Source organism: Moschus berezovskii, chromosome 1, assembly GCF_049115385.1.
Source record: "Moschus berezovskii isolate FMDL1 chromosome 1, NW_MosBer_1.0, whole genome shotgun sequence".
Classification (NCBI taxonomy): Eukaryota; Metazoa; Chordata; class Mammalia; order Artiodactyla; family Moschidae; genus Moschus; species Moschus berezovskii.
This window is the reverse complement of record NC_142460.1, coordinates 133,190,748-133,215,985: the sequence shown is the minus strand read 5'-3', so window position 1 is coordinate 133,215,985 and position 25,238 is coordinate 133,190,748. Positions and strand designations below refer to the sequence as shown.

At 40.2% G+C, this 25,238-nt stretch overlaps 1 protein-coding gene and 1 non-coding gene across 15 annotated transcripts in view; both read right to left on the bottom strand.

The window, feature by feature from the left end:
- Positions 1-25,238, bottom strand: part of VEPH1 (ventricular zone expressed PH domain containing 1) — a 326,186-nt gene that overhangs the window by 172,184 nt on the left and 128,764 nt on the right. For all 14 annotated transcript variants that reach the window (XM_055410995.2, XM_055410978.2, XM_055411004.2 and 11 more), the window contains 3 exons: positions 23,058-23,278; positions 6,532-6,741; positions 5,564-5,961 (listed from right to left, as the gene is read on the bottom strand). In XM_055410995.2, the coding sequence (XP_055266970.2) occupies positions 5,564-5,961; positions 6,532-6,741; positions 23,058-23,278 (829 nt within the window). The remainder of the gene's footprint in view (positions 1-5,563; positions 5,962-6,531; positions 6,742-23,057; positions 23,279-25,238) is intronic.
- Positions 18,817-18,920, bottom strand: LOC129553516 (U6 spliceosomal RNA). The gene has a single exon (XR_008685487.1). It is a non-coding gene; the product is annotated as a U6 spliceosomal RNA (small nuclear RNA).

Here is a 25,238-nt window from a genome sequence, read left to right as displayed (position 1 = left end):
GCACACCTCTTTGTCCAACACTGCAGTTAGGGAATTTTATTTAATCATTTATTTGAATGTGTAAAGAAAATAGAACTTTTTATTTTTTGTACCAAGAAGGAGCTTTTGAAAATATAAATAGTAACAATGTTATCTGATGTCCTCTAGTAGAACTCTGGGACAAGTTAGGTTGTGGATTTAAGGGTGGAACATCCTTACCAGTAACACTGTAATTGTCTAGGTCTTACAATTGTTCTTGGCTGGGACCACCAAAGGCAGTGATTTGATATTAACTCAAAGGAGGGGTTCAGAGGGATCTTTTCAAAAGGACTTGTAGATCTTCCTTTAGCCATATTATCTGGATGTTTCTCATGGGCCAGGGTGGATGACAGAAACCAGGATATGTGTGTCAGGAGAAAGTGAAAGGGAGAACTCAGCCGCCATTTTACCTGTCTTCTCTTTTTTTTTCTTTTATTTGGTTGCACCAGGTTTTAGTACAGTTTTCAGGCTCTTTAGTTGTGGCATTCGAACTCTTAGTTGCAGCATGTGGGATCTAGTTCCCTGACCAGGGATTAAACCCGGGCTCCCTGCATTGGGAGTGTGGAGTCTTAGCCACTGGATCACCAGGGAGGTCCCTACCTGCCTTCTTTTAAGGAAAATTCACTCTGGAGAAATGGCAACTGGTGAGTAGGTAATCCAAGATAAATTCCAAAGCACCAAGAAAAATTCTCTGGAAATTTTTTTTCCCTTAACATGTGCTCTCCAAACAAGGGTTCAGTGGACCACTTCAATGAAATGAGGCTCCAGGGAATTTGTGACACCTTCCTACTTGTTGTTTTTCCCTCTTAAATTGTATGGAAAAACTTTAGGATTTTTCTCTTCCTACAAATATTACAACTTTCTCCATGGGTAAATGATCCTAACCCTCGGATTAAACCAATCTACTCTAAAAAAGAAAGAAAGGAATCTCCAGAACTATTAAGAGGATCAGTGTTACCATTATCCTCCTTATTGGACCAATCGAGGACAAAGAGGTGAGGACTTGTGTGGGCTTTGCCTGCTCAGTATGAGGTTGAACTTGCCTGCATACAAAATTTCAATAAGGAAGGCTTACTTGTAATTAATTATGAAAATAGCACCTGCTTCTTGATATTTACAATGAACTTTATTTTTTAAATTTTTGTATATTCTCATCTGTTCACCGGGAAAAATCAACTCATGTGGGTCTTTCAAGAAAGGACTACATTACCAGCTTTAAAATTAGCTTTCTGCAAGTCAGCTGTGCTGACGTGCTCTACACATGGGATGTATTTTCACTCAATCAGGAAATACTTCAAAGTGAACCAAAGCAGCATTGATGGGTTCTTGTGAGATTTTATATCTTCCTTTATAGAATTCCAGGGATGGGCCAGACTTTCAAGGATTTATTTCCATATCATGTGCTTTGTTTTTAAACTCTAAATCATTTTTGTTCACGTAAATGAATACCAGTGATTCAGATTTTTAAAATACATCCTTGGAAGATGAACTAAATTCCTTTGGTCTTTTATGTAAATATAATTGGGCAGATATTAGACTAGCACTCTCATATGAATACACAACTTTCAGTGGTTGGCAAATCTGCCCCTATGCCAGAGGCCAATGGTGCCCAGGAGAGAATAACTGACTTGGAATAACAGGCTCTTGCATACTCAAAATGAACTGCTGACTCAAATTCTTAAATAAGACCTAGGGTTTTCTAGACACGATGATAGATTTGTGCTGACCTATTTACACCATTGCCTGATCCCACTGTGATCAATATCATGCAGTAATAAGACGACTGACTGAGGATAAAAATTCTATTTGTGACTTGATTCACCACATATTGAATTCTGCTGTACAGTGACTAGTGAGGCTCCTGTTCTTTCAGTATGTTTTATTACTGAAGTATTAGGCTGAACCATATGAAAGTGAAGTTTTTGTTGGTCAAAATAAGGAAGCTGAACAGTTTCTTGGTTTTTGCTTTCGTATGAGTCAAACCAATACCAAAAGAACTTTTTTAAGAGATTGTTTTGTCATGTCCTTTTAGCATGGACTTTGTAATATCAGTCTAAAATTAATCCTAATACTTTGTTGTTGTTCTTGTTCTTATTTCCTGCTGGCTTATTTGTCTTTTTAACTTTTAATGTTGTGGAAGTGGTGTTTATGGTTTTCCTCTTTGTTTCTTGATTACTTTGCATAATTTATCAAGAAAGACCAAATATGCCTCTTCTATACTGATGACACGTAAAAACAGAACACAGATTCTAAGTCTAAATCTTTCTTCAATAAATTTTTAAGAAAAGAAACAGTACTGTTGAGCTGAGCGATCTCATGACATAAGCAAAACTGTGTTGGCCAGATGACTGCTGGCATTTTGCTGAGTGGTTTACACAATCTCTGAAATAATAACAATGTGTCCCCTGCAGTTAGCCGGAGTCCTTTCTTGGTGGATATGTTTATGGTGAGTCATATAAATCTTCAATCCCTCACACACATCCCAGTGCAAAGAATTTATTAGCAACTTCTAGGAAATTACAAAAGCATGAATGAATCAAAAATGCCAACTTAAAAAAGTACATTGTCAGTTCCAGGTCATTTTTGGTAGAAAATATGAAAAGAAAAAAATTTTTTAATAAAAACGATGGATTCTTTCAATATTTTAGGAAAAAAACCCAAAGTCACCTAGTTAACTCTAAAACTCCCCCAAAATTCAAGGCCATGAGAAATACATTTTTGACAACTAGATACTTGAAGTAACTCTGCCAGTTTTCTTTCACATTTTCATAAGATTAAACCTTACCGTATAGCACATCTTAAATGATTTAAGTTAAACTTAAAAAAAAAAAACACAACTATTCCAGTAGATGAAAATGTATCTAATATTTTTGCTACAGACATCCTCTGTCAAACTAGAAAATTCACTTAACCTTTCTTATATTAAATTCTCCAACATTTGTGTTAACTTATTAGTGAAACATGCAATTTAAAGAGTTTGTGTTAATTCAATCTGACTGATTTCAGCTACTTTCAAGTTCTGGTATACTTAATTATCCAAAACGTACATTGACTATGAGCAATGTCACTTTTATTGTTACCATTTTATAAAAGAAGTTTAAGAAAGCTAATCAATAAATTAATGTAAACGCTTTTGAATATGTCAGATTCCCTAGAGATCACCACACTAAGTGAAGTAAGCTGGACAGAGAAAGACAAATGTCATATGATATTGCTTATCTGTGGAATCTAAAAAAAATGATACAAAATGAACTTATTTACAAGACAAAAGTAGATTCACAAACACTAGATAACAAACTTATGGTTACCGAAGGGGAAAGGTGGGGAGGGATAAATTAGGAGTTTGGGGTTAACATTACACTACTATGTATAAAATAGATGACCAATAGGACCTGCTACTGCTGCTGCTGCTAAGTCACTTCAGTCGTGTCCGACTCTGTGTGACCCCATAGACGGAAGCCCACCAGGCTCCCCCCGTCCCTGGGATTCTCCAGGCAAGAACACTGGAGTGGGTTGCCATTTCCTTCTCCGATGTGTGAAAGTGAAAAGTGAAAGTGAAGTCGCTCAGTCATGTCTGACCCTCAGCGACCCCACAGACTGCAGCCTACCAGGCTCCTCCATCCATGGGATTTTCTAGGCAATAGTACTGGAGTGGCTTGCCATTGCCTTCTCCGCCAACAGGACCTACTATACAGCAAAGGGAGATAAACTCGATATTTTGTAATAAACTATAAGGGAGAAGAATCTGAAAAAGTATATACATATGTATATATAACTGAATCAGTTTGCTGTGCATCTGAAACTAATACAACACTGTAAATTTACTGTACTTCAATTAAAAAAAGATGTCAAGATTCTATACAAACATGCTAAATAGTAATAATTGCCATTATCAAATGCTTGGATTCCCCTTTTCTTTTCTTAGCATGAGAATCCACTCTTTCATCTGATCTGGAGTGGGAGATGGGAGTAGGAAGTAGAGAACAGAAAAACCCTCCTAGTCCCTAAACACGGAAGGGGATGACAGTCAGTAGGTAGGTAAATATGAGTTGAATTTACTATCCCACAGTTGTGCTGCTTTCTAGATGAGGTGCTGCCTGGCTTTTTTCTATGAGAGCTGTAACCTGTGAAAAGATGTCATGACCTACAAGTGGGCAGGGACTATCACCTAAATCTCAAGGGAAGAACATGGCTGCTGCATAAGAGCGATTGTAGGAAAGATCTAATTAGCTGCCAAGTGCCTTCAGCCACCCACACCTGCTCAACCCACTACCAGAAGGGTAAGCCTGCCTTGGGCACACTGCCATTTTAGTACCTGTGTCTCCAACCTGTCGTCTTTCCTGGGGCCAGGACTAGGGCAAAGAACTTAACAGAGCATCAGAAAATTTAGTAGTCAAGGTAAGTAATATTTTAAAACATCAAAATTAATACAAAAAGGATGTTGTGCTGTGTTTGGTCATGTCCAACTCTTTGTGACCCCATGGACTGCAGCCTACCAGGCACCTTTGTCCATGGAGATTCTCCAGGCAAGAATACTGGAATGGCTTGCCATGCCTTCCTCCAGGGGATCTTCCCAATCCAGGGATCGAACCCAGGTCTCCTACATTGCAGGGGGATTCTTTACCATCTGAACCACCAGGGAAGCCCAAGAATACTTGAGTGGGCAGCCTATCTCTTCTCCAGGGGACCTTCCTGACCCAGGAATCAAACTGGGGTCTCCTGCATTGCAGGAGGATTCTTTACCAGCTGAGCTATTGGGGAAGCCCCACAAAAAATAAATAATATCAAAACTGCAAATAAAGACATGATCAATACTACTACTTAACTCCTTTTGCTTCAGCTCCAATATGGTTTGGCAAGACATTGTTACTAATTCTGACTTTACTTAAAATTCTTCTGAGCTTTTTTGGTATCTCCTTAAATTGTGCACCTCAGGGAAGTTCTGGCCCAGATGTTCTTTTCTTACTTTGTTTGATTTTTTCTGACTAGTTCACTGGCTCCTGACCTATATCACCTCCTGACCATGGTTTCCATCTTTTCTTTCTATAGCCTAACCTCCAAGAGGTGACGGAGTACATTTGTTTGATTCATAACTGAACCTTTAGCATAGTACCTGGCATACAGTAGCTGCTTCATAAGTGCTTGTTGAATAAACAGAAGAAGAATCTCCTGGAGCCCCATAGCTTTCTTGCATGAGGATGGAAAATGCCTTTGGTTGGATGCCTACCCCAGAGACTGTTTTGGGGCCATGGGTCCCTTTCCAGAATTTTCTGATACACTAGTAATGGGAAACCAAAAACAATTTATTCTGAGGTTTGAAAAAATCAGAGTTGGTGGACTTAGGTAGATTGAAATGGAATAAAAAAGATGACTGAATTTATTGGGAGAAGAAAGCAATCAAAATAATATAAGGGTGTTTTCAAATAATCTATTTTGCAAAAGATTCATAAGGGTATGGTAATTTATACTACTGGAGTTTTATTTGTTTTTTTTTTTCCTAGTGATGCATGAAATTTCTTAAGTTTGGAGAGTTCAGGTCACTTACCTTCAATGGTACACTGGTCAGGGACTGGAATCTTCTTGACCATTTCTACAGCATATGCTTTCACTTTACTGAAGTTCTCCTTTAAGTGCAAGTAGAGTTTATCACGGTATTCTACAGGACTCGTGGTTGTCTCTGGAGCTTCTTCCTGATGGTTTTTTTTAACTGCTTCTGGCAAATTCTCAGATGCTACATGTATAATACTTTGGTGTGAAACTGAGGAATTTACTAGCTGTGATCCATCAGTGTCTACCTTAAAGGGTGACCTCTCATGTCGTTGGCCAAGTGGGTCTATTTCTGAAAGAGAGATGCTGGCTGGTGTATCTCTGCTCTCTGTAGCTTCCCCATCCTCTGCATTCAAGGGGTTTATTAGCACAGTGTGCAAAGCCAAACTCTTTGACCTGCAATACAAACAAAGGGAAGGTTGAGGCAGGTAAAAAAGCTGAGCTACTGTTCACTGATAAGGAAAAGAAAGAATAATAACACTGAGGCAAAAGTTCCTTCCTCTAGAGTGTGAAACTGAAAATTGGTGCTATTAATAGATTTGATAAAACATACACATTGTATAATAAGCCAAATCTTTGTAGATCTAGGCTACTTCCCAAAACAAAGCTTTAAAAATCAGTTTCACGGCAAACTGGCTGGGAAATGTGGAGTTATATATTCTTTTATTTTCTACTTTTGCTTATGCTTTTTCATCAGAAATCAAGAAAAGCTTTTGCCAGTCATTCTTGATGTTAGCGTATTTATATTTAAGAAGTGTTTTTTTTTTTTTAAATAAGCCACAGACTTGTGGTTTTTATTTGCATTCTCCTTTTGATACAGCAAACTACTTTGGATAATGAAAGCACTGTGGATGAATTTTGCTGTAGGTAAAAGATATTTAAAAACTACTTCAAAAAAGTGTGACAGCAAAATTAATAGCAAACATGAAGTACATATCCTAAAAATCAGCCAAACAAAATTTATACCTATTAAATCTAATGCCTTTTCTTTCTTCCCTAGAAACTTGATCCAAACTATATCTTCTGATAGAGCCAGGGGTGTTGCTCTCAGCATTTATTTTGTCTTCAAAACCTTGTCTTTTAACTTGGAGCTCTTCATAGTCTTCATTTTCATCTGCAGTGAGCTTGGTTTCTTCCAGCTTCTCAAGAAATTCAATTTCAGTGCTGGGTGTTCTCCTAAAAGAATGAAAACCATTGCATTAGATGCTTGTCACATATACTTTGGAACAGTGTTTCTATTTAACTGCTTCTTATTCAAAATGGAAAACTCTATCTGGTCCATTTTTTAATTTGTCACTTAATAGGTATTAATTGGGTAACTATTGTGGACATAGGTCTTTGAAATTGCTTCCACAGCATATTCTACCAGAAGTTTAGAAACACTGGTGTTTCTGGCAACTTTATGTTAGATATAGTTTTTGAAGGATTCAGAGGATGAGAAGCAGGGTTTTTAAAAAACATTTTTGGGTTGCACCATGCAGCATGTGGGATCTTAGTTCCTCCACCAGGGATCAAACCCACGTCCCCTGCTGTGGAAGCAAGGAATCTTAACCACTGAACCACCAAGGAAGTTTTTTTTTGAACCACTCAAAAGCAGCTTTTATGGTCATCTACCATATTCTTATCTAGCTCTCCAAAGCATGCCTTTTGTATGAAATTCATGCCAGGAATTTTCTAGAAAACTTATATAAGCTGGTCTGTTTGTATAGAAATTATTAGAATAAGAACATTTCAGATGGACTGTATAAACACATGGTTTTGTTAATTTTATGGAAATCAGTGGGACTCTTCCATTCTATGAAGCAAGAAAATTCTATCTGAATTTTATTATGTTGGAGGAAAGAGGTTTTTCTACAAATGACATTAATAGTGCCAAATATCTTTTTCAGATTTATAAAACACTCTGTAGGTCATTAAAATTACCTCCTTTAAGGAATAGGCTATCTTTGCTATCCCTCTAAGGGTTAACACAGTGCCTTAGATAGAGTAAGACCCCACAAACAAGCTGCAGAAATAGCTCACTGATGCTCACGGAGATGCTGAATGATTAAAGTAGTATGCATTTGTCTCCCCTTAGGCAGCTAAGTTTAGCCACTAAGTGGTCTCCAACTCTTGTGACCCCGTGGACTGTAGCCTGCCAGGCTACTCTGTCCATGGGATTTTTCAGGCAAGAATACTTGAATGGGTTGCCATTCCCTTCTACAGGGGATCTTCCCAACCCAGGGATCGAACTCAGGTCTCCTGCACTGCAGCAGACTTTACTGACTGAGTTGCCAGGGAAGCCCTATCTTCCCTTACCTGCTTTCTAATATTAAGCCAGTCTTGAGCTAATTTAATTTCAATTTAACAAGCACTATCAACCATACAATATGGGGTTAGGACTAATTCTTTCCTTATAAACACAAGGGTTAATAAACTCTAGAAATCCATTCACCAAGATGGCTTAATAATTCTGTTGGTTATCTATGTGTATTTACTTGGTTTTCATAAGTATTTTTTCTAGAGGTTGAGGAAAGGGGCCTCAAATTTACAGAAAAATCCTGACTTTTTCAAACGTATGGCTATTTTTCCAAAGTAAACCTGGCATTATTTCTTAAGTTAGGGTGAGAAAATACAGTTTTGGTTTTCTTAAGGCACTGCTTTTCTAGGGAAAACCAACACAGAAGGGCTGGTGATTTTTTTTTTTTCAGTTCATTCCACCCATTCTAGAGTCACATCTGCAGTGGGCAAAGGGTTCGATCCAGCAACTTTTCTTGTTGGTCCAGAGAAGGGGCTTGGCCTCAAGGGAGGGTTCATAGTTTTGGGTCCTCAGGGGTTGGAATCCCCCTGTTAGTGCAGCCTAGTGATAGATGCTGATGGTGAAAACTGGAAAGGGGAGTAGATCATTCATTAAGTAACAAGACACTGTTTATTGTGTAATAGGGCTTCCCTGATAGCCAGTTGGTAAAGAATCCTCTTGCAATGCAGGAGAGCCTGGTTTGATTCCTAGGTTGGGAAGATCCACTGTAGAAGGGATTGGCTACCCATTCCAGTATTCTTGGGCTTCCCTTGTGGCTCAGCTGGTAAAGAATCCTCCTGCAATGTGGGAAGGTTGGGTTCAATCCCTGGCTTGGGAAGATACCCTGGAGAAGGGAAAGTCTGCCCACTCCAGTATTCTAGCCAGGGTCACAAAGAGTCGACACAACTGAGCAACTTTCACTTCACTTCACTTATTGTGTAATAAGCTACTGCTCAGAAAATTAAATCATTTTTAATATAACTTTTATAGGCTTCCTGTGGTTTTGCATATATAATAAAAAACTTCCTTTCAATCCCATGCTTGACTGAAATATACATGAGTTGATTTTAAGAACCACTTCATGGGAATAAATGCTCACCTTGACCATGTTTCTCTTTCTGACATATACAAGATACTGCCTGCCCACAAGTAGATGGGAAATACTGACATCTTCCAGCCAGAAAGTTCTAAAAGCTGAATTTTTTTACTCCTATTACAAATAAAACCAAGAAGGTGCTATTATTGGATGGTACTTTTAAAACTGTGATGACTATGAAGGTTAATTTTAAAAATCCAATGAACCTTCTTCAAGATGAGAAATTTGGGGGCAGTATTTATTTTCTGTGTTAGTTAGTCCCTGTGTAGTCATCAAACTAAAGTATTTCTCTGGTTCTTGGTTCATAATCACAGTTAAAAAGTGAAAGATACTTTTATTTTTGTACTTTCTTTTAGAAATTTATATAGCTGGGATTATTAAAATTTAAAACATTTTAAGGCACAAAGTATACCCCAATATACAAATATCAGATATTGAGAATTAAACAAATTTTTAAATCTCAAAACATACAAGTTGTTAGAGGTATAGTTTCTCAGGGATTTACTAGTTTTTTCTTTCTACATAAATCTAGCATTTACATCCAAAATTTTTTCAAATTTCATATGATTATAGTAAATCTCCCTCAATAATTTTATTGGACCAGTTTCTGATTTTTTTTAAATAAAATTTTCTTACTTATGGAGATCTTTTATTTCTTGTCCTCTTCATATCAAGTTCCTCATCTATAAAATGCAGATAATAACTATACTTAACTCATAGGGTTGTTGGGAAGCTGAAATGACGGAACCAGTATGAAGCACTGCTCCTAGCACGAAAGAGGAAGTCAGGAGACGTTAAATTTTATTATTGCCATCAATTGCTGTTACTATTATTATGGTAGTTTTATCTTTCCTTGTCTAGGCATTGTGTTAATGTAGTAAGAAAATACCAGTGACCTAGACACAGATAAGTCAATATCCCATATCATGGGAGGCATTGATGTCCCCTGGAGAATGCAATGGCATCAGATTTTAGGAGAGGACAGTCCCTCAGCCCCCTTCCTGTCTCCAGCCACCAAGTGTTGGCTGTTAAGCACCATGAATTGTGTGAGTCAGAGCTCTTGTACCTGACAGCATGTCTTCTTGCACCTTCAGACTGCCTTACAGCATTCCTCTGAGGGGCCTCCAGACATGAAAGAAGTTATGGGCTATCCTCAGACATCCACTGACCCAAGGTTAGGTCAGGTGCCTCTGGTTGCAGGGTTGCCAGGTAAAATATAGAGCATTCAGCCAAATTTGAATTTCAGATAAACAACAATTTTTGTTAGTATAGGTATGTCTCTAATGGGACATAGTAAAAGCTTTATTGTCCTATATTAAAATGATTATACTTACACTAAAAAATCATTTGTCCTTTACCTGAAATTTAACTTGATATCTTGTATTTCTATTTGTTTCATCTGATGACCCCATTCCTGGGTAAATCTCTGCTGCCCTGTGGCCTGGGAACTATAATGCTCATCCTTGTTCCCCTATGGCTGGGACAGTGCTTGACACTCACTCACAGGTACCTAAAGTGTTTGAAGAATAGATGAACTGAAACCACCTACATATCTGAAGCCAGCCTGCTCCTTGCAGCCACAAAAAACCCTCTGGAGGCCTACCAGATGTCTATGAAGCCCTGGCTGCTTTTCCCCATGACTCTGGTCCATGAGGAGTAGGGGACGGGTCAATGTCATTTGGTAAATATAAGATATGGAGAGAAGCCAGGAGCAAGAGTAGGAGTGAAAAAAAGGGATTTGCAAAGGGCCAAATAAGTAAAGAAGCAACAATAAAATATTTGGGCCAGAAAACTGTTCTCTAGATATGAGCTTGATGAACGTTGCTGATGAGTAGGCTTCATACCACAAAGACATAGTCTTCCTTGTTTTTAAGATTTGGAGATTAAAGAGATGGGAATACCAGAGTACCTTAACCTGCCTCCTGAGAAACTTATATGCAGGTCAACAGGCAACAGTTAGAATCAGACATGAAACAATGGACTGGTTCAAAATTGGGAAAAGAGTACGTCAAGGCCGTATATTGTTACCCTGCTTATTTAACTTCTAGGCAGAGTACATAATGCAAAATGCTGGGCTGGATGAAGCACAAGCTGGAATCACGATTGCTGGGAGAATATCAATAACCTCACATGCGCAGATGATACCACCCTTATGGCAGAAAGCGAAGAGGAACTAAAGAGCCTCTTGATGAAGGTAAAAGAGGAGAGTGGAAAAATTGGCCTAAAATTCAACATTAAAAAAACTAAAATCATGGCATTTGGTCCCATCACTTCAAGGCAAATAGATGGGAGAAAAATGGGAGCAGTGGCAGATTTTACTTTCTTGGGCTCCAAAATCACTGCAGATGGTGACTGCAGCCATGAAATTAAAAGACGCTTGCTCCTTGGAAGAAAAACTATGACAAACTTAGACAGCATATTAAAAAGCAGAGACATTAGTTTGCTGACAAAGGTCCACCTAGTCAAAGCTGTGGTTTTTCCAGTAGTCATGTGTGGATGTGAGAGTTGGACCATAAAGAAAGCTGAGCGCTGAAGAATTGATACTTTCAAACTGTGGTGTTGGAGAACACTCTTGAGAATTCCTTGGTCAGCAAGGAGATCAAACGAGGCAATCCTAAAAGAAATCAACCCTGAATATTCACTGGAAGGACTGATGCTAAAGCTGAAGCTCCAATACTTGGGTCACCTGATACAAAGAGTTGACTCATTAGAAAAGACCTTGATGGTAGGAAAGATTGAAGGCAGGAGGAGAAGGGGGCAACAGAGGATGAGATGGTTGGATGCTACCATTGACTCATTGGACATGAGTTTGAACAAGCTCTGGGAGATGGTGAAGGACAGGGAAGCCTGGCATGCTGCAGTCCATGGGGGTCACAAAGGGTCCAACATGACTTAGCAACTGAACAACAACATAACACAGGAGTCATGAGATGGGGTGGTAATGAAGAGTCTCCAAGGTAGCCAAAGCCACAAGATGGACCAGAGAGGACATTCCATTTCTAGCCATCAATCCACCCAGGTTTGTCACAGAGTTTTGCCAGCAGGGAATTAGGACAAGATTTGATTCCAATAGTTTGAAAGGTCAGAAAACGATAGAAGTTTGAGTTTATAATAAACATTCACTGTCCTTTACTTCCCCTCTTTGTTTTTTATATTTCTTATAAATAGATAGGAGAGGAGAGAAATGTTCAAAAACAGAGATCTTTTAGAGACAGAAACTCTGCATTCCTCTTAGAGCAAAGAAATGCATTACGAATGTGAGAGAATGTGTGGAGAACAGAGCCACTGGTTCCGTGTGCATTTATTTGTGGGGCTGGAGGTGGGGGCCAGGGAGTTGGGCTCATGCAGGGGGATTGTTATTTCTTTTCCATTTGTCACTTTTAACTCCAGAGGTAATTTTACAGAAATCTTTGTCAGAGTTCTATAATCCCCTAAATATTAACTTGACTTTAACTCAACATGCCACATTACAAGAGGCTCAGATGATTCCAGTTTGAGCAGTTTTTGGTGTCTGTTGCCAAGTTAAAGTTTCTAAAAGCAGCTCTAGGGATATCCAGGAGGGGCAGGGAAAGCTTAATTACCTCCCTCTTATGTGAACAAGACTCCCCCTTAGGAATGAATTGGTCCATGAGAGCTCACTGCTCTCACTAAGCTAGGAGATGAGACTATAAAGCTGGCAGTGGTGGAGAAATTGGCAGCCTCTTTTTCTGGTGTCTTAAATCAAAGAAAAATATACTAGTTAATGTTTGATGAGCTTGGCTTATGATTCCATATCCAGGATATGTATTTTGCAGAGTTGAGCTTGTTAGAGAAGTAGGAGAACATAATGAATCAAATCCACATAGGATTCCTAAATTCTTAGGGTGTTATGTTCCCTACTCTTCAGCAATTTCTTGGGTCATCAATCATCATAAGAATGACAGAGATGATCTCCCAGCTCCACAGCACTGTCATCTGTTTGGGGACTGAAATGAGTAAAGCCTCTGGAAAAGCTATGCTTGAATACTAAGGGAAAGGACAATGTTGAATCTAAATTCTTGGTACTCTCTTCTGCTTCAGACTGCCTCAGTGGGCAAGAGCAGAGATTAGAAGGTATCCAGTTATATGGGCACCAAAATGAAGAACTTTGCTGAAACAAAGTGACTCCATGGTTTATTTCATTCACAACAAGGTTCTTTAGGGGCTTCAACAGAAGGGATGGTGGGGAAATAGACTGACTATGGCCTTCCAGGAAAAAGACTGAGGTTTGTGACTCTAATCTGTTTATTAGTGACAGGCAAATCTCTTTATGTCTTTTCTGTCATCTAAAAATGGGATCAATGTTACTGCATCACTAGATTGCTGAAAGCATTATAGGAGACGAGTTTGACAGTGTAGCCCATATAGAATGGGCATGAATATGTAAAGCAGTAAAACCCTAGGTGGTTATTGCCCAATGTAGGCCTTTGATACCACGGGGGAGCTTGTACAGGTAATGACAAGATGAGCTTCTCCTTTTCTAAGCCAGGAAGGATCATACAGTTCTCCTACCCCTGCAGCATCCTAAAGTCTGTGGACTACAGGAGAGCAACGCTCCCTACTGTGTGAGCACAAAAGGGCTGGAATACCAAAATGGTTGATTTTAAAAATTCCCTGAACTCCAAGTATGAATTCTGAGCCATTGCAGACATAGAGAAAGAATATTCTGCTAAAAGAACAAAAGTTTAAAAGTCCTGATACAAGGAAGTGACCACTCATACAGACGCTCGGTCATTTGCTCACTTTTCATGTAACCAACACGAAAAGGAATGGGACACAGAAAAAGATCAGCAAAAAGTGCAGAACCCTGCCTTTGCTGCTCAGAGCGATGTTACTGGACCAGCAGAATCAGCTTCTTCTTAGAGGTTGCTGGAGAGGCAGCATTTCATCCCTTCCATCCCAGACCTGCTGAATCAGAGTGTCCTTTAACCCAATTCCCAGGTGTTTCAGTGCACATTCAAGGTTGAGAAGCACTGGCCCAGGCACTGAAAGAATAGAATTTGAATTAGACCAGGGCAGAGGCACTTAAGCAAAGCTGCCAAGGGTTTCACCAAGTCTGCAGTGACATGAAACTTAGAACAATAAGCTGTGTATTATTTGGAGTTGGAGTGTGGTAAGCTGTATGCAGCTCTCTCACATTCCATGGCTTTATCCTCCTCAAGCTTTCCAGGGTCTTTATTGACTCCAAGGTAAATGTACCTTTTCACTTTTTGCCCCTGATCGATACTGCTTCAGATGGACCCCAAATTTGTAGTCAAGGCTCCCAAGCCTAGAATGGGCAGACTGGGTAAGCAGCAGCCTTAGTAGAAGGCTACCAGATCCTAACAAATTGTCAGCTGAATGTGGCACAAGTTACAAAAGCACTCGGTAAATTACAAGAGTCCAAAAATGTAAAACAGTAATGTCATCAGAACACTCCGAATCAAGTGTGAGAACTGTAGAGACAACACGCTTCTCCTTTTCTAGACCAACTTGATTTTCTGGGAACATGAGCAGGTAATGGGGGCTGGTGGTGAGAATTAAGAGAGGGTGTCTGCAACCACTGGGCCTGCAGAGGGAAAAAGGTAAGACATTGTCATTCACCATCATTTGATACTGGAAGAGCAGGGCCATGGTTAATCCTCCTGATACATGCCCTCACCCTGTCTGCCCATTCTATTATTAAGCGGACCCTCTGCCATCTCCATTTCACAGATGGAGGAGCTAAGGAACAGAGATGTTGAGGAGTTTACTGGAGATCAACTAGTAAGCCCAGCATTAAACATGGGTGTCTACCTCCAGAGCTCACCCACTTCACACCCTCTCCTACTGCCTCTCAGTAGATGGTTCCTACAGGCTGCCTCTGACTCTACCCCAGGAAGAAGTAACACATGTTTGGGGATGGGTGATAACATCGTAATCAATAAGAATTGTTGTATGCTAATATCTCTGAGTAACATCCTGTGGGAACATGTCAGATAGAGCTGACATGTAATTGCTGAGCAACCCTTTACAGGTAACTGAAAAGTAAATTTTGGTGTTCCCTTTAACAAAATGGGCTTCCCTAATAGCTCAGTTGGTAAAGAAAGTGTTAGTCGCTCAGTCATGTCCGACTCGACTCCAAGTACTGTAGCCTACCAGGCTCCTCTGTCCATGGGATTCTTCAGATAAGAATACTGGAGTGGGTTGCCAAAGATTCCACTTGCAGTGCAGGAGACCCTGGTTCAGTTCCTGGGTTGGGAAGATCCGCTGGAGAAGGGATAGGCTACCCATTCCAGTATTCTTGAGCTTCCCTTGTGACTCAGCTGGTAAAGAATCTGCCTGCAATGCGGGAGACCTGGGTTCGATCCCTGGGTTGGGAAGATCCCCTGGAGAAGGGAACGGCTACCTACCCCAGTATTCTGGCCTGGAGAATTCCATGGACCGTATAGTCCATGGGGTCGCAAAGAGTCGGACACGACTGAGCAGCTTTAAGAAGAAATGGATATATTTGCTGTCTACCCACTCCAGAGTTCCTGCCTGGAGAATCGCATGCACAGAGGAGCCTGGTGGGCGGTTGTCCACAGGGTCGCAAAGAGCTGGACATGACTGAAGAGGCTTAGCACACAATGCATGGTAGTGACTGCAGAGTTCAATCATGATGGATACCAAAAAGAAACCAAGGAATGGGGAGTTTGGGGGGAACAAAAACAGCAAATAGTTGGGTCATCAGGGTCAAGTAGAACTTTCACCCTCAGCTGTCACCCTTCCCACAAGGGCTGTGCAGGGTATAGCCCCTCTTACCACTCCTTCCACATCACAGGCTAAAGCTTTGCTGTTCCCTGGCTTGTTTGAAAGAGAAAGCCAAGCCGAAGGAGCTTGATGGAAAGCAATCTTCTCTTTTGTGTTTCTTGTGTTTTGAACACTTCTGTGTTACCGGAAAGGGGCCTGGCTCCCCTGGAAAGTGTAATTGCATTGCTCACACTCCTGGCAGTGTCTCCACCTGGGTCTCCCCCCACCCCACCCCCACCTCCATCTTTGTCCATACTGGCAGAGCCAGCCCCCCTGGGGCCTCACGCTCCCTGGGCCTGCTTAACTGGCTCCAGAACTGATAATGCTGCCTCCCACCTACCTCTCTTGCTGATAAACGAATTCCTGAAATACCTTTACAGACCTTCACATCATCATAAATGCTGCTTTAAGGAAGGACAAATGGTGGAAGTAAATGAACAGCAGATGGAACATAAATGGTCCCACATGTCAAATTTAACTTCTTCAGTAAGAAGAGAGGCAAAAAACCAAAGTCCTTCCTTCCCTATGCATGGAGGAATAACAAGAACCACAGCTACTGCCACAAATGGTTGTTCCAATTTTCTTTTTATACAAGTGACCACCATAGACCTCCTGAGACTGAAAACATCTACATGTTTTTTATGAAAACTCTAGTCCCCTTGGTGGGGTGAAATTGCATTCAGCTTTTCCTAAGCAGGGGGCAACAATGACCAGAACATCACATGTTTTTAATTATGGTCCTGAACCTCCTTATGTACATTTTTCAAGCCAACAGTCACTCTGAAAAAATCAATTTCTCTTTGTATAAACATGGCTTGTCTAAAAAATTGGGAGTTCTTATAAGCACTTTTAAGACTCTATTTTCCAAAAATCTTAATTTATCTACTTGAAAACATAATTGTAATATATAGGGGAACTATATGTAACTTTGTTCTGTATTTTCCAAGTCTACTGTAAATATGCCATCATACTCTGATAATTTAAAAAAGAAAAAAAAAGGACATTGGTTAAATCCTTGTAAGAATGGGTTAGCATAAGAACGGCCATCTTAGAGGCCGGAAAAACCATTTTTACTGAGTATGTGACTTGAGGGAAGAAGAACTAGATAAAACCTGGGAGACAAGTTAATCTTAAGTACCAAGAATGTGGGTGGCTGCGACACTGAAAATTAGGTAAACATGGCTGATAAGTTTATCTCGTTAAGACACCAGGATAGAGATATGCACTGCTGTGTGTGTGTGTGTGAAAAATCACTGTAAGTTAGGTAATTTAGAAATATCATGATTTGAAAATGCTATATAACCCCTTGGCTCTGAGTGCTCAGGGTCCATGTTGATACCCACTGCGTCGGGCAGACACTTGGACCCCAGCTAGCTGGAAATAAACCTCGCTGTGTGTCTTGCATTATCGTGAGTGTCCTCTGTTCCTTTGAGGGAAGGGCGACTCCAGACCCTAACAATCTACAACAAAACGTGACTAGTTCTGTAAATTACTATACATTTATACAATGGGACACTATGAAATCATTAAACTAATGCTTGGGAAGAATAATTTTTTTTTTTTAAAAAGACTCTGTTCTCCTTCCATAGGGCATAGGCTCTGATTATTAGCTTTCTCAAGTTTGAGGGAGACTGGAAGTGCAGTCAGAAAGACACCAAGCACTTCAGGGCAGGACTGCATGTGTGAAGGAATTGAGAGGCAACGTGAGTTGTCGTAGGTCAAAAGAGAGAAGGTAACTGTGGGCATGGGTAGGCAGGGAAGACTTTCTGGGTAATGGGTATTAAACTGGAGTCCTAGAGAAAAGCAGCCTTCGGTGGAAGAGAGGCACAAAGAAGGCGTTCTAGACGGTTAGTAGGGTATCATTTTGGAGAGGAACAGGCAGGTCACCATTGATATTCCTTTATAATTTCTTTATTAATGAAGTACTGTGAACACTGTAAACCTTGTCCACACTAAAATTTGACATACAGTGAGTTAGACAAAGGAAGAAATGAAAGAAAACTCTATGAGCTAATGGCTGGGCATTTACACAACTGCTCCTCCAAGAACTACCACGAGTCTAGAGGCAGGTAGGGATTGGGTAGAGAATTTTTCTTTGTTGCCAGTCAACAAGGTTTCCTCTAATACCCTTTAGTATGAAGCCTTTGTAATCCTAATATATATTTAAAGACTTTGTTGTTGTGAGGATATAACAATATAACAGTGAAAGCTTCCAGCACTGAACCTATCACATGGGAGGAGCTGGTAAAAGCTTGATCAGACTTGGAAATGCAGGCTTCTCTGCAAAGTTGGAGAGAAGAACCTGGTGTCCTGCTCTCTGAAGTTTCGGCTGTGGACTTGGTAAAGAGCCACCACTCCTGAACTGTCAGGCTGGGCTTTCAGGGATAGTGGATCACACTAGAGTTGGGTTCTGATGAGACTCACAGATGTCAAGATGGAAACTCTGGAATAACAGGTTGCAAAGGGTCTCACAGTTGGAAAAGTATCTCTGCAGGCCATATTGCTTTGCTATACATTCCAGACATACATTGACTCAAATTCCCTGTTCTCCTCTGTCATCCATTTCTTTGATGTTCCGTGCATGAAATTTAGGATAAACCAAAACTCTGGGGTGACTCCAAGGAGGGCAGATATCCTGGAGTCATTCTTTTGTGAATATAATCTCCTTAATTCTCTCTTCCCTCCATCCTCCGCCCCATACTGCTGCTTCATGTCCTTCCCCCCACTGTGTCACTGCTTTCCATTTTCAGGTTTCCTCTGCTACCTGAAAGAAGAGTGTTCCTATGAAAACTTTTCTAAACTGAAATGGGTATAGGGCAAAGAAAAAATTACTTTTTTAAAAGTAAAAGCAAAAATTCTCTTTGGGTTTCTTTTTGTTAGTGAAAACAAATAAAATTGGAGCTCCATAACCCCCTTTCCACATCCACCGACTCGATGGACATGAGTTTGAGTGAACTCCAGGAGTTGGTGATGGACAGGGAGGCCTGGCGTGCTGTGATTCATGGGGTCGCAAAGAGTCGGACACAACTGAGTGACTGAACTGAAGTGTGTATATGTCAATCTCAAACTCCCCATTTATCCCTCCCGCTTCCCCTTTAGTAAACACGAGAAAAATATGGAGTGCTTCACAAATTTGCATATCACCCTTGAGCAGGGGCCACACTAATCTCTGTGTGGTTCCAATTTTAGTATGTATGCTGCTGAAGCGAGTACCGCCCTCTTTTTTAATCCACGATTGCAGTTATCTTTCTTTCACTTCTCCAGAATGAACTTCAAAATCTAAATGTTTTGCTTGGCTATCCTGTTATTTAGCCCTGTTGGTTTATAATTTATATAAAAACATTCATCCTGAAACACAGGAGTAAGAAAGGTGCAAGTGTGCTTACCTGGAGTATCAAATAAAACTCACCCAATTAATTCAGTCATTTGGCACAAAGGAGGCTCCTGTCTCCTCCAGTTTTTCAGTCTCTCTAGGACACTAATTGTTTTTCTTTTGATAGTCTTATAATTTTGGCCTGAAGTCTAAAATCTGGCCTGCTGGGCTATGTGTCAGATTTGTAAATTAGATGACATCTGTTTTGAATTTTAACCATCTTTAATTTTCTTTCAAGCTTTCTCTTCCCTTATTCATTTCCCTTTCAGTTGTAAGGGTCAGACTTTGCTAGATGCTTTAGACAAAAGTGTGGATCTCTCCGCTTTGTGGGGCACAGATTAAAATTACTGAAGCTAAATGGTCACAATGAAGGCTATTCAGAGAAGAGATGTTGGGAGAGAAGCCTTAGCAACCATCTCAGAAAGGATGAGCAGCTAATACAAAAAGGGGGCAGTCCACACCAGTCTTTTTGAGGTTCCCACCGAATACTTATAATCGATTAGGAGACTGATGGAGAGGGTTGAAATGGATGAAGTATTCTGAATTGAGGGAGAGGCTGAGGTGGCCGATGGTGATGGCAGTATTTGAAGAGCATAGTGACCTTTTATCTCTTAACATTTTTTTTCTCTTTTTTTTCCCTAGAAAATAATAAAGGGAGGAGAAATGAACTTTTCTAATGCAGACCCATATTTGGACAGTGAGACCCCCTTTTTTTCTCCTATCTACATATCTCTTAAATTCTTCTTTTCATGAGGAAGTTGTCTGTTGTTAACTGGATTGGGCCTACTTTATTAAGAACCATTTTACCTGTTGGAATGCCTTAATGTAACACCCTGTATAACAAGTTTTTCCTTTATACAAACCCTTTTCACACATATAATCTCACAGAGAGTCAATTGGCCTCTTGTAACTTTGCATGTGTAGAGGCAAGAAAGAATGGACAGACTGTTGGCCAGAATACGTGTCTGAGCTTTTACATCTGATGCACACGCCAGTCACCATTGGAAGAAACAAGCAGGCTAGCTGTGCAGAGAATATAAAGTGGCTCCCCCAAACCCCAGCTGCAGAAGCTCTAAACTGAATTCTGAAACCACACCATGAAAATTAGCTAACAGTGACTCTGCTTGCACACAGATGACAAATCATCCCTTCGTGATGCTGGCTTTGGGTTTCTTGGATGTTGCTATGTGTATGTAGGCTGTTGCTAGGTGTAAAGGCTGTTTTTAAAATGGAATATGTAGATAGCAGTGGTGGTTTTCAACTGGGGGTGATTTCTGTCTCTAAGGGGACATTTAGCAATGTCTGGAGACATTCTTGGTTAGTACAACTGAGGGGGAGGGTTGCCACTAGCATCTGTTGCATAGAGGCCGGGGAAGTGGTAAGTATTTCTCAAGTGCACAGGATAGCTCCACAACCAAGACTTTACCAAATGTCAATAACACCAAAATTAGAAATCCTGGTATTATAGGCATCTATACTAGATGTTGAACCAGGCAACAATAGATTTTAATATGCTAAATCAAAAGTATAGTGTTAAGAGAAAAGGGTACTTGCTACCTGTCTTCCTTGAATAACAGCTATTGTTGAGATGACCATCTTGGCCAGCAAATATTCTTGGTGTGGAATGGGCAAAGAGGTGCTTCATATGGGCCCCCTTCCTGCTCCATCTTTTCTTGGTTATCAGCGTGCCTTTCCATGTGCTTGTGGTCACTCAAGCTAGACATCTCTGGGTTTTCATTCATTCTTCTCCCCGCCTCCTCAGCCCACCTCTCACCAGTAATTGATTCTTTCTAATTCCAAGCTGTCTCACCATGGAAGGAGCCGACTGCTAAGGCTCCAACAGTAGCATCCTGGTCACCCTCTCTCTTGCCAGCCAAATCCATTCAGGGCTCCACCATCTCAGCCATTTCCTCACCCATCTAGTCCTTTAGTGAAGAAATATTGAATGCCCACTATCTACTAATTACTGTGTTAGAAGCAGCGTTCATTCTCTGGGTAAAAATCTTTCCAAGTCTCACCATGTTGCTTGCAGAACAGACTCCTTGCTTCTCTGTGAATGTGCCTCTGATCTAACTTTTCAGTTTGCTCTCCTGCGCTCCACTGATGTATTCACTCCAGTCACATTGAACCAATTGCTTTTCCTCAGTCTGGGTCACACACTCTTAAGCTCTTTTATCTTTGCGCGTGAGGAGTGTCCTTTGTATTTGGAGTGCCCTTTCAACCCTTATTTTGGGAACTTTCATTCATCCTGTGCAACGTGATCTGGTACCTATGCAGATGCCTGGCTCATGGAAGCTACTCAACAAATATGGAATGAATTTAAATTTCATCTTCTTTGTGAAACGTTCTTTATTTCCCTGGCTGCATGTCTCTCTTGTGCCACAGCCTTCTATATTCACTTCCACTAACCCTTCACATGCGCTGACTGTGAACCCTTTGAGGAATTGTGTTTCATGTCTTATGTCTTGTTCTGTGTCTCTTGGGACCTTCAGGCTCTATGCCACGCTGGACATAAAGTGGGTCCTTGTGACTAAATCTCCACTATTTTGTGAGGTTGGCTTCTGTGTTTCTGGAATGCTATATCAGACTGAAAATGATATGCATCATTTGTTAACTCCCCAAACTCACAAAATCTGATGCTAGTCTTAAATGTGTCCCGCCCCGTCTCCAGAACCAAAAACCTTCCAATGTATAGGATCTGAAATTTTAGTCCGTCTTTTATCATTTAGTTACTGTGTAACTTTGGGGAGAGATTTAATCAGTCTCTGAAACAATCTTCCTCGATAAAATATGAATAATGATAATTGCCCTTCTCAACTTGTAGAGTGATCATGAGGATCAAATGAGATGATGAATTTGAAAGTATTTTGTAACTTCCATGGTCATAAAACTTCCCAAGTGTCTCTCTGTTCAAAATGTGACAAATATAGTAAAAAATCTCCCTCAATCTTGCATGGTCTAGACTTCTTGAAAGGACCAGATTTATCATATCCACTGTCTCCCATCAACCCCAGGCTCCTATTTTATGCCCATCCATACCACTGGAAGATCACTCACTACAATCATCAGTAATTTTAAAATTGCCAATACCTGTGGACACTTAACTGTCCTTCCTTCATTTGACCTGATTCTAGTCTGCCTCTACCTGAGATGTTCTCTGCATTGGGGCCAGAGCAAGCTTCCTGAAACATGGATTCTGATTATATCCTAATATGTAAAAAAACCATGACTCCTCACAGACTCCAGGATAAAATTTAAACTCCTTAAGAAGGTCTGTCATGTCCTGCACCATCTGGTCCTTGCCTATTACTTCATCAGTATCACCTAATATTGATCCTAGCCAGACAGAATGACTTCTCTTTTCAGAAAGTGCTGTGCACTGCCCCAAAGCCAGCCTGGTGTGATCTGGTCATCTTTCAAGACTTGGTTCCAAATGTCACCTCTTCTGGGAAGCATTCCCTGATTTCAGCTTCCCATTCCATGCAGAAGTAGGTACCCCAATCTGTGTTCCCCAAACTCCTTGACACAATCATAATTGGCACAATCTTCCCACTATTCTATAATTATCCAGTTATTGTTTACCTACTCTCTGGACAATGAGCTCTTTGGATAAAGGAATTTGCTTTATCTCTCTATATGTCTAGCCACTGGCAGAATTCCTGGCATAGGGTAAGTAATGATTTAAATGTTTGTTGAATAAATGAACAAATTCTATAAACATTATTATTTGTACTACATTCTTATGTCTTTACTGTATTTTCTGCACTTGAAAAAATTGTTTTGGTTACATTCTGGTTTTTACAGATTTAGAAAAATTCTGGCAAATGTCATAATTTATTCAGAAGTTACTCTATGTTGAGATAGTGGGTTTGGCTTTATTTGGGAACTTTGATGCCTACAAAAGAAAGCATAGCCTTTGGTGCTATGCCTCCATGGGTTCGCAGCAGATCCTGATGTCCCCAGGAATTCCTGCTCACCTGTCATTTCTGGCCTTGCTGGTTTCCAGTTGTCGGATAAGGAGCTTGGAAATGGCAGTGAAGCTGTTGCTCATGCAGAAGATGTCTCTGCTCTGTGGGCCCAGGATGGAGGAGAAGGTGTCCGTGATGCTCTTGATCTCCAGTAGGAGAATATGATGAAACGAGTGCTCCATGCTGGCCAGCTGACTCACTAGGAATGGCAGGCAGCTCCTGGCTCTCTCCTGCAAGAACAATGGAGAACGCAGACAATTGCTGGTGGGGATGAAAATGGGTGCAGCCACTAAGGAAAACAATATGGCTGTTCCTCCAGAAACAGAACTACCCTAGGATCCATTAATCCCATTTCTGGGAATCTATACAAAGGAAACAAAATCATTATCTCAAAGAGATACCTGCACAGCCATGTTGGCAGAAGCATCACTTGCAACAGCCAAGACATAGAAGCAACCTAAGTGTCCACTGACAGATGAATGGGTAAAGACAATATGGCACACATACATGGAGTGAAAAATTATTCAGCCACAAAAAAGAAGAAAATCCCACCATCTATGACAACATAGATGAATCTGGAGGGCATTATGCCAAGTGAAACAAGTCAGACAGAAAAAAGACAATTACGTACTGATATCTCTTATATGTAGAATCTTTAAAAAAATGAAAAAGTCAAACTCATGGAAACAGAGACCATAAAAGTGGTTGCCAAGGGCTAGTGGGTGGGGGAAATAAGTAAAAGCTGGTAAGGGGTACAAACTTTCAGTTATAAGATGAATAAAGGTTTGAGAGGCTAATGCATAGCATGGTGACCACAGTTGATAACACGGTGTCATGGAACTGAAATTTGCTAAAATATATGGGAAAATGGATGGGTTAGTTAAATTGATGAGGGGAATCCTTTGATATACGTATATGTATATCAAATCATCATGCTGTATACTTTAAATATCTTATACTTTTACTTCTTAATCATACCTTAATAAAGCTGGCAGGGGGTGGAAGGGAGTGGAGAATAATGAAGAACTAAGGCCTGTATTTTAAAAGAAAGTCAGAGTCCCATGACCTGCAGATGACAGTTCTATGGGGAGTATACTTACAGAGTTAGCTGAAGCTAACAATGTTTCATTCATGATGCCTCTGAATTGGCTTCTTTGAGGTTTTAATTTTTTCCTGATTCCCAGGACAATTTTTAAAAATTTTCCTGTTACTCCCTTCTTAAGAATATGCAGTCTCATGAGCCTATCTTGCCATGTCCAAATCTCTCAACCACCGCTAATGATCTGACCTCACACATCCACCCTTCCAGACTATGGTTCTTCCTGGGGCCAAGGTTCCATGCCAGTGACTCACTAACTCCACATGGACACAGGAGGTCTGATCAGTGGCACCCACCATCCGTCCACCTGTCAGATAATGGCATGTACCATACTGGTTTACCTCTTCTCCACAGGATATCTTCACTCATCTATCACTTTAAGCATTTGTCAGCATGTTACAGATTTATGTGCCTGGTTGAATGAGTAGATTCTATTAGTTAGCTTTATTCAAGTTAACTCTCACAATTGACTTAAATAGATTCCTTCAAAGAAACTGATAATGAAAGACAATATGAATAACTTAGGTATGAATGAATAAGAAAATGGCTTAGCTGACAGGTCTCCTATACCTAGGAGAACTCATCAGGCATATTATGGGCTGACAAGTTTTAATCTAACATGACTGGAAGACAGCCATAAAAATTCAAAATTGTCTAGAAGGTTATTTGAAATGTAGATTTGTGCCCAACATAAATAATGATATACCATTAATAATTTAAAATATGCTTATTTCATCTTTAACTGTTCTTTTAAACTCTTATTTTTTTACTTTTTAAAAAATCAATTTATTTTTAAATTGAAGGATAATTGCTTTATAGAATTATGCTGTTTTCTGTCAAACAGCAGCATGAATCAACCATAGGTATACACATGTCCCCTCGCTCTTGAACCTCCCTCCCATCTCCCTCCCAATCCTATCCCTATGTATTTAAAAATTTTTATGATGGTAGTATAATAGAATATATGTATAATTATAAACAAATCCATGTCAGAGATTGATGCTCAAAATCCTCTTAAGTGATAGGTGTGCAGGTCTAAATTAATGCTTCCAGCTAGGAATTTCCCCGTCTCCTTTGTTACAGCATTTTGA